At 42.0% G+C, this 10,151-nt stretch overlaps 1 protein-coding gene across 3 annotated transcripts; it reads left to right on the top strand.

Annotated features, from left to right (window-relative positions):
- The first annotated feature begins 3,579 nt into the window (after window positions 1-3,579).
- On the top strand, window positions 3,580-8,784 carry macc1 (MET transcriptional regulator MACC1). Of its 3 annotated transcripts, XM_079756557.1 has the most exons (7): window positions 3,580-3,718; window positions 3,903-4,058; window positions 5,184-5,300; window positions 5,376-6,193; window positions 7,232-7,426; window positions 7,624-7,812; window positions 7,924-8,784. In XM_079756557.1, exons 3-7 carry the CDS (start codon window positions 5,192-5,194, stop codon window positions 8,125-8,127), a joined length of 1,515 nt encoding a protein of 504 aa, XP_079612683.1. In that variant the 5' UTR covers window positions 3,580-3,718; window positions 3,903-4,058; window positions 5,184-5,191; the 3' UTR covers window positions 8,128-8,784. The 3 variants fall into 3 exon arrangements, with proteins under 3 accessions (XP_079612683.1, XP_079612682.1, XP_079612684.1); XM_079756556.1 differs by having other exon boundaries at window positions 5,376-7,426; XM_079756558.1 differs by lacking the exons at window positions 3,580-3,718; window positions 3,903-4,058; window positions 5,184-5,300 and having other exon boundaries at window positions 6,062-6,193; window positions 6,403-7,426.
- Window positions 8,785-10,151: the final 1,367 nt, after the last annotated feature.

Here is a 10,151-nt window from a genome sequence, read left to right as displayed (position 1 = left end):
GAAATACAACGCCTTGACTGTCGTCGACTGTCGCCATTGTTTAAATTCATTTACTTGCGCGTCGCTGCGTCACATGACTCACGTCCGCTTCACGTCCACCACGGAAACTGTAGTCCTGGGTTATGCACGTGAAGTAACGAGTAACGAGCCTGTTTAAATCGCAGTAACGATTAACGCGTTACTGATTTTAACAGAGTAATTAGTTACAGTGCTCGTTACCGCAAAAGTAACGTAGTTACTGTAACGCGTTACTTAATAACGCATTAGTCCCAACACTGGTGATTACACACACTGTAATGCAAGCGTTGTACACTTCTTAGTTATTTGGATAACCATTCTGCTGTTGGTGTTATGGCGGATAACACGCAGCCGGCAGCGGGCAGCGTGCAGCGGGCAGCGTGCAGCCGGCAGCCGGCAGCCGGCAGTGGGCAGCCTGCAGCCGGCACCGGGTGGCGGACAGCGCGTGGTTCAGACTACTTCAGATTGATGTGGAAGTGGAAGAACCAGAGACGTTGGAGAACCCGACATGCACACAGCTTTTGGCCTTGATAATATGTATTATATGATATAGATGTATGTATTATATGATATAATTTAGATACAGAGCTCCAGGACTGTAACGCAAGTGTTGTACACTTCTTTGTTATTTGGATAACCGTTCTGCTGTTGGTGATATGGCGCATAACACGTCAGACTCTCGTCTCTGGTATTTCCACAACAAGACTCCTAGTGGGGGTTATCTCAGCCATGCTTGAGAAGGAATTGGGGGAAAGGAACTTTGGCATTGACTCCCTGAAGTACATGAACTGCGACATGGAGGAGAAAGGGATTGTTGCCAGAAGGCAGCTGGCAGCGGGCAGCCGGCAGCCGGCAGCCGGCAGCCGGCAGCGGGCAGCGGGCAGCGGGCAGCCGGCAGCCGGCAGCGGGTAGCAGGAAGCGGGCAGCTGGCAGCACGTGGTTCAATCTTCAGATTGAATGTGGAAGTGGAAGAAGAACCAGAGACGTCGGAGAACCCGACGCAGTCGTTTGTGATTCATATCGTCTGAACGCGCACACAGCTTTTGGCCGTGATAATATGTATTATATGATATAGATATGTATGTATAATATGATATTATTTAGATATAGAGCTCCAGGACTGTAACGTAAGTGTTGTACACTTCTTTGTTATTTGGATAACCGCTCTGCTGTTGGTGATATGGCGCATAACACGTCGGACTCTCGTCTCTGGTATTTCCACAACGAGACTCATAGTGGGGGTTATCTCAGCCATGGTTGAGAAGGAATTGGGGGAAAGGACCTTTGGCTTCGACTCCCTGAAGTACATGAACCACGACATGGAGGTAAAAGGGATTGTTGCCAGCGATTGTCTCCCGCTTGAGCCCCGCTTCCCGCTGCCCGCTGCCCGCTGCCGAGGGACCAACGCCTCGGCGCTGCCTGCTGCCTGCTGCAGGTGGCGGTGGTTCCTAAGCTCTGCGGCGGCGAGGCTTCGGCGGGAGACAATCGCAGTTAACAATCGCGGGTGACAATACCTGGAAGAACCAGAGACGTCGAAGAACCCGACGCAGTCATTTGAGATTCATAATATCGTCTGGAGGCGTACACAGCTTTTGGCCGTGATAATATATATTATATGATATAGATATCTATTTATAATATGATATTATTTAGATATAGAGCTCCAGGACTCCCGCCGGAGCACCCAGTGTTCTAGAATATTTATAGAACACAGCCAAAGGCTGTGTTCGCCTCGCCATTGCGATTCATCCACTGTAAACAGACCACATGGTACCGTGGCCACAAGCTGCTCAGGGCCACACTTCCAGCCTCCTCCTTGACCCGCCTCTCTCCTCCTCTTTTGCATTAAAGCTACAGACACCGAAACGGCGCGTTTGGGCAAAGCTCAATGTGCTCATAGTGGGTGTAATTCTGCACCACGGCTGAATTTCAGGAACTTCTTCAAATACTGTGTTAAGGGCCCACTAATATCTATATTAAAGCAAAAAAATGTGCATGCCATGAAGTAGCATGCCATGGGACCTTTAAACATGTTGTAAAGCTGTTTAGATATGCCATCTTTGGCATTATCGCTTGAAATTAAGACCGTGTAGTCCCACAGTCACTGATGGTGCGTTTCCACCGGCGGAGGCGGGTTGGTTCGGTCTGCAATGGTGCGGCACGGTTTGCGTTTCCACTGAGCCTGGGGGTTCTGGACTGAGCCGTGATGAGCTGTACTCATCTCGAAGTAGTCTTTCCGTTGGGGTACTGAGATGTCTGAAAGGGTGCCAACAAGTTCAAGCTACACATGCCATCCATTGGTTGGACAGGAGGATAATAACAAACACAGTACAAAGACAGTACCCACAAGGTATTTCTTGACAACGGCGAAAGCTTTGTTTATTGAAGAAAATGTTGTGCAAAAGTTTGGCGTCCTTCTCGGACGTCCTACATGGTTGCTTTTTGTTTATTGTGTCGCGTTCTTCTTTTTCCTTGGATTTAATAGCACTGGGTCGGGCTGCTATGAGGTCACGATGCTTACGTAGCTTTCGTGGCTATCGCCATCCGGCTTAAACCCCACCCTACCATAAGGGTACTGTCAGCGGTGGAAAAGCCAGCCGTAACTGAGCTGGGCCAAACCGCACCTTCACTACTGGGCCAAGGCGTGCTGGGCCGAAGCGCACCCGCCATTGGAAACGCGCCATAAGTACATGTGTGCCAAGTTTGCAGATTTGACCACCTCCGCACCAAATCATTTTGAGTGTTGACGTTTGTTCAAGTAAAAATACTAATACTACTACTATTACTACTAATAATGATTACAATAGGGTTCCTATGTTTTCAGTAAGACCCCTAATGAAGGATTTAGTAATTATAAGGCTGTGGCAACAAGTAGTTTGCATATAAACACCACAAACAGGTTTGCTCAAAAGTATCGTTAATATTATTCCTTTGAAATAAGATTGTCATTCATGATTTCATGAACACAACATTCACCTTGAAATATATTCACAATTCTTAGAAGTGCCATTTATGAAAATAAACAAATAATTAGAAAAGTCCTTGCCGCAGCATATAAAAGTCATACATTGTGCACCTGGTGTCCGAATGTTCAAGTTCTAGGAGCTTGGAAACTTATGAAGGATATGTCTTGTGATGTGAAGGAAAGGAGCATCACTGTCCAACTATACTTGAACAAGTTAAAGCATGCACGAGTCCCATGCACAACCCCTGTCCCTGCAGCAAAGGCACCGCGTATTCCCCGCAGCACACACTGGTAGCAATAACTTTAGCATTTTGTAACTTATAAACACACAACCAACAGACGTCCTCTGCTGCACAGAGCACCGCTGCTTTGAAACTTTTTTTTTGTTATTAATATTGAACGTTACACATGCACGCGCACACGCACGCACGCGCGCACACACACACACACACACACACACACACACACACACACACACACACACACACACACAAACACACATCTTGCGTAAACGGTAGATCAGAGTTGGCGTGTGACGTTCCCATGGATGACACGCCCCCTCCCTTCAACCCTCAGCCGAAACCGGATTTTTACGTCAGAGCTCAGATATGAGCTCGCTGAAACTGTTCTGCAGCTGATTCACAATCTTGAGTTAACTTTGCTTTTGTCGTAGCGTTTCAAGTTTTATACGGTATAGTTGTTGCCGGTTGACCAGCAAGTCTACAGAAATTAAAGGTTGGTTAATACTGCACATTTCTATCGATAAATGTCACTTTCCTATTTTCCTGTATAGAAAAACCTGTTCGCAAACAGGGAAGGGCTGTGGGCATTGCAGTTTACAGTAGGACAGTTGGAGGGTATAATTACGCCCGAAATTGCGCGCATGAATTTGAACTTAAACTACCTTCTATGCAAACAGATGATCGCTCGGTAACGAGAAGAGGTCTGCCCGTCTGAAGACACCGAGAGGTCTGTCCGTCTGAAGACACCGAGAGGTCTTCCCGTCTGAAGACATTGAGGTAGTACTCCCTGCGAGTCGACCTGGATTGTCAGGGTGCTGCAATTTACGCGTATGGTAAGTGAAATCAATGATTCATTTATGTGAATGTTGTTTTTTATTAGATATTAAGTGGCAAATTACCTAAACATTGTTTTATTGAAGTCTTGTGATCAAATAAATAAATCACAGCGTAGCTTAAATTAAATTCATGGTGATTTAATATTTTTATTGTTGCTAATAAGGGCTTACCAAAATATCGTAGGCTATATTTTCATTGTTATTCTAATAATATCAATGAACAAAGGTCTGATATCTTGTCCTACTTTTGAGATGCACACTTTTCAGATTTATAGCATTTCTTTAATTGTTTTTTGGAATAAACCTTACAGTAGCATAAGCAAAAAGGAGAGAAACATAATGAATGGAAATATGGAATACTATCCATCATATGCAAATATTTTATTAATAGTATGTTATGTCTTGTTATGAGCATAAAAAAATAGGCTTTCAAAAACACTGACAGACAAAGACAAGATTAACCTGTTTGTGTCACTGGTTTAACAACATCATTAGTGACTGACTCACACAGAATGGGCAGTGTTCTTTCTTCCCGAAGTGACAGGCTGTAGAGTTCACATTTTATTTATCTTGCAAGCTTAATCCTCTCTATAGAGATAAACTACACCCGGTTGTAAGTACCCCGCTGCTGACATTATTTGGCCATCCTTATGGAAGTACCAAACAAATGTACAAATGTGAATGATCTTTATTTGTCAAAGTACAGGTACAGGTACGGGTACATCAAAATTTGGGAGAGCTCCCCCCTTGTGCTTAAAAAAGAGAGGACATGGAACATATATAATCGTATCTTTTATCTATAATAATTTTTTGCCAGTGTCCTACATCAGGTTCAGCAAGAAAGGACAGAACAGATTGCTACATTAAAGATCAGATGGGACAGTTGGGACAGGGGGTAGGGCTGTAACCAAATGTGTTAGATTTTTATAGCGAAGTTTTAGAAGAAACTAGTTTGGCCTAGAATCTACTAATCAACTATACTACAACAAAATACCATATTTCTTTACTCTCATTGACACAAGACCCTGCTTCTTTTCATTGATTGTTAAGAAAAAAGCATATGAATTACATAAATGTGTAATGTGACTGCTATATTCAACAAACTACTCTTTATTATCACAGATGTAACAATGGAAGCTGGAAGAGCAATATCCCTCTGTCATGTTGGCAGTCTTATGAGGAGCAGATCGGAGGGGACATTGATTGAACCGGATGATGACACCAGCAACAAATCAAATGGTGAATTACTTATACTTGAACTCTATCTGTCTGTTTCATCAAAGAGAAATCCTTAAATGTTTTCCTGTTTTACAGGTATTTTTGCATCCCAAGCAACCAAGCATTCTGAATGTACAGTTTCACAACCGAAGGTCACACCTCTAGTGGGAACATTTAATCCATTCTGGAACAAACTTGCTGGATCCAATCCTTTCTTAGATGACATTGTACATGGCAGCACCGAGAAAAATCTGTTCAACGTATCAAATGCAAGACAGTATCCTGAAAACTTAAAAGACACAAATAATGAAGATTCAGTTAGCACATCTTCAGATGAGGGCAATTTGGGGAACCTGGTGAAATACAAACACAAGGTTGGAAACAGACCTGGAAGATGGAGAAGTGCCTCAGACATTTTGGATGAACTTGAGAGAAAGGAATCAAAACTAGAAAAATACCACAAACCACCCCAGCCCATTTTGAACCCAGACTTTGAGTGGCTAAAAAATGACAGGGAAGCATATAAGATGGCCTGGCTGAGCCACAGGCAGCTAACCAGGTCATGTCTTGACCTGGGATCGATGAGCCAAAGTCCTGGATGGGCTCAAACACAGGCCACTGACACTATGGCTGCCTGCAAGATTGACCACAATGGAGGCGTGGTCAGTTTACCAGACTCACAAAATAGTATCTGTATCCCAGAGGGTCATGTTCATCCAGGGGAGGTTCAAGAAGTATCATTGAAAGTGAACCATGAACCTCCTCATTGTCTCAACACCCTTTACACAGCCACCATGAGTCCACTTTTGGAAGTGGGGCTCAGCAACCTCAACACCAAGGAAGGGATCACCCTGGAGCTGAAACTAGATGGAATTGTAAAGAGCGATCCTTTGAGTCAAGTGATGACCACACTGGTAGGTCTCATATCTGACAAGAAAGAGGGGCCTTATGGCAAGGTCAACGACTGTTACATTCAGGAGAACGTCATGCAGATAAAACTGTGTCATTTTAGGAACCATTTTTATGCTATCGCCGCTGCAGAGGCCACTGATATCCAGTTCCCGGCAACATCAGTATGGGACTACCTTGATCATACGTTTATAGTTGCTGTTTATGGTCCCAGGTACATTCACCCATCTTTCAAGGCGGTAATGGTTGTCTCCCGTCACAATGATATTCCTCCAAGGCTTCCATTTCCAGACATCCGGGAAGGCAACAAAAACCTGCCCCCAGTTGTGCTGCATCTCTGGGGAAAACATCAGCTTAAGATCGAAACATTTAAAGATCTACTTGTTGACATTGGCATCACAAATTCAACATTTAACATAAAAGCTGAAGACAAACGAAAAGAAGTCAAACCAAGTAAACTTAAATTGGGGAAGTTTTTGCATTTTCCATTTGAATTATCCCATTCTGGGAATGCACATCTGACTTGCTTCGACATAGATTTACAATTGCAGGACTCAAACTCTGTTACCATCGCACATTTCCAGGTGTCTTCCCCAACAGCTGCACCTGTACGGTCAGAAAAAGTAGCTCCTAAGCAATTGGCCAGACGAATGGAGATGGCGAGATCTTCATCTATTCCTGAAGAAGTATTTCCAGAATCACCTAAATTCCAGGTCAAATCTGTGAACCTGCAGTGGTACGGGGTGGCCCTAAAGTCTGTGCTCCGTCAGCCTAGGATGGAGTACCTTCTGGAGTATTTCAAAGGGGACACTTTGGCACTCATCTCCAGAGAAATGGTTAGGTCAATTGGAAACTTTAAAGAAAAGCAGTGGTACATTGGATTCCGCAGAGGAAGGACAGGCTTAATTCATTGCAAAAACATTAAGATAATCACCAGAGAGCAAGTGCTGGACTTTACTGGCATAAATATCACCACAGATGTCCTTTTAGACAACATGACACTGCCCTTCAAAAAATTAACTTACATGTACTCGGCCATCCAGACCTTGGTGACTTCACAAATAACCAGCTGGAGAACCTTTGCTGATGCCCTGGGATACTCCAACCTTTCCTTGGATGCCATTACCCATAGGCATACGGAAAACGAGGCCGACAAGGTTGCGTGTGTACTGGAAAAGCTGAAGGAAGATTGTCATGCAGAGAAAAGCAGAAGAAAGTTCCAACACGAACTCATGATTGTAAGTATATATATCGGTGAGGTGTCTTTTATTTCGGGCGACACTGTGCAGATTGGTGGCAAATTAAACATGTAGCTGGTTACACAGGTAAGGATTATCAATCTTCTGTTATTGTTTTATTCTTTTCTTGAAAGCATTTCATCAGCTCTACTAATATCTGCCACTTGTTTACCTTTTTATTGTCGTTGCCATTAAAGGGTCTTCTGAAGATGGACTATGTCAGTCTGGTGGCACTGTTAATCCAGAATACAGTCATCTTGTCCACTGCAGTCGAACTGGGTATAAGATGGAGGGAGCTGGCTGAGAAATTTGGAAAACTCAGCAGTGCTCAAATAGCAAACTATGAGGCTCCACATGCAGGGAAAACTGGGGAAATCAACGCCCAGGTCAGTTAGCTCCTCAGTGACTAATATTTAATATTATCAATATATACAGTGTCATTTAGTTTTTCCCTATTTGCTTCCTGTGAATCTTTAATTTCAAATCTTTTCTTGTAGTCCATGTGGAAACCTGCCTATGACTTTCTGTATTCCTGGAGCATGCGCTATGGGAACAGCTATAAAGACATGATCCAGGATCTCCACCTAATTCTGGACAAAATGAAGAACCCTGTTACCAGACAGTGGAGGCAGCTCACTGGAGCACTCATCACAGTGAATTGTCTCGATGCTCTGCGATTCTCTGAATACCCTAAAATCTAGAATGTTCTGTATGTACCCATATTGTGAGATTTTAATGTGGCTCTTAAGGCATATATTTAATTGAATCATTTCATTTAAACAGGAATGTGGATGCAGATGAAATATCTTATATACTGTATACACACACACACACACACACACACACACATTGATAGTCTGGAAAATAGTTTGTCGACAAGTTGGAAATCCTATAACGGTTCTCAAATTCATGGCTAGTTAAGAGATCACCATAAAATTGTAACAAAAATAATACTTTCATAGCTCACAAGTTTATAAAACAGGGAGAATATTGTATGCACTGAATATGTCTGACATAAGGTCTAAGTGTTGAATAGTGGTTGAATGTTGATAAATGCATTATTCAATGTTATATTGTCAATATGCCAATATTGTAAAACAGCTAGAATAGATGCAGCCATCCTGTGTCCGGTATTTTATTACTATCATTATCTAATTTTAGTTAACTGTATATAGCATTCATGTACCGTTGGTGTTTCTATTTTTTAATACATAGCTATTGTTTAATTACTTAGGGTTCGGGTTAGAATGTGTTCTAATATGGATTTTTTTCACGGAGAAGTAAACAAAGATCAACAAATATAACTATAATTAATTTGTTTATTTATTTTAAATTAAAAATAATAATAAAAAATGTCTTAAAACAGAAAACTGATGCTTCCTGTTCCACTATATTTGTGCTTGCTTGCTTTATTTGTTTTTTTCCGTTAGTTCAAAGCCAGATCCAACTGAAAGCATTGTGTTGGATCAATATCATACTAAGTAAAGCACACTGTTAAAACCTGGAGTACCTCCTGCACTTGACATTAGCCCTTTAGAGGAAAGCATTTCAAATAACTAATCACAAGTCCTTTGTCCCAACCAGATAAATCAGCATTACCTTTGTCATTTTTTAGTGTCCATTTTGTCAGGGTTAATAATAACTTACAGTATTTTTTTTGTTCCATCTAAAATGGGAGAAAATAATGTTAGGTACATTGGATTAGCAATCATGTGGAAAGACCGGTTCTTTGAAAGTTAACACTGAAACAAAGCAGTGAAAACGTCATTGCATACCTTCAAAAAAAAACAACACTAATTATAATTCATCTTTGTAAAGGAATGCATTTTATTGTTCTGTCTTTTTCATTGTGAATATCATGTTTTAAAGGCAGGATACCTCTGGGATGAAATGGTAGTTAACAAATGACCTCCCTTTTGCAAGTAGGGCATACAGCTCATTGCTCTTGAATCTTTTAGGGGAGAAACAAAACAAAGCTTTCACTGTTATGTGAGAGAATGGACAAGGAGCATTTCTGACCAAATATGAAAATCCCAATGTATTCCTTAATTATCTAGTTCCCTCCTGTCATAAATAGTATTCATCCCAGTTCATTAGTTAGCTTTATTGAAGCTAAAAATGAACAGTAAAATAAAACAAAAAAGCAGAATTTCGTCCAACAATCTGCTTTGGTTGTGCTCTGTTTTGTATGTGACCTATACAATGGGTTTAGATATCTGACGTACCCCATGGGAGATTGTTTAGTTCTCCCTGTTGTCAAATGTTGGTTTGCTGTTAGTATTCTGTATCTGACATATGTATTGCTTTAAATCATACAGGGAGAACCATAAAAGAGTGGAACCATACCACCAAACTTAATTATATTACCATGCAATAAATTGGAAAATCTATGAGAGGATTCCAGATAGAATGGTATTTTATGGTCCCTTAAACAAATAAATAAATGTATCATGCTACCTTGGCTAATTTAACAGTTTTGCTGAATGGTCGGCTTCCAGAATCGCAATCTCCAGCCTGTTTCCCTGTCGCCTAAGGGTGCGTTCAAACCAAACGCGACATTTGTCGCCCGTTCGCGTTGTCGCCGAAGTTTTGTCGCGCCACAAATCATAATCCGTCGCAGTGCAAGTTTTGTCAGGCGAATTTGTCGCGCCACAACTTTTGGCCGCCAACAGTGCTTCATGCCAATTCACTCAACAATGGCCGAGATAACCACCATTGCATGTGG

This window comes from Pollachius pollachius (genome assembly GCF_949987615.1).
Source record: "Pollachius pollachius genome assembly, chromosome: 1".
NCBI lineage: Eukaryota > Metazoa > Chordata > Actinopteri > Gadiformes > Gadidae > Pollachius > Pollachius pollachius.
The sequence above is the reverse complement of the archived record's forward strand: the minus strand, read 5'-3'. Positions and strand labels throughout refer to the sequence as shown.

Bases quoted from the DNA above. Each gene is read 5' to 3' on its own strand.
- macc1 (XM_079756556.1), top strand. From the start codon at position 5,192: ATGGAAGCTGGAAGAGCAATATCCCTCTGTCATGTTGGCAGTCTTATG. The intron at 5,301-5,375 runs GTGAATTACTTA...CCTGTTTTACAG, and splicing joins CACCAGCAACAAATCAAATG to GTATTTTTGCATCCCAAGCA. The intron at 7,427-7,623 runs GTAAGTATATAT...TTGCCATTAAAG, and splicing joins TCCAACACGAACTCATGATT to GGTCTTCTGAAGATGGACTA.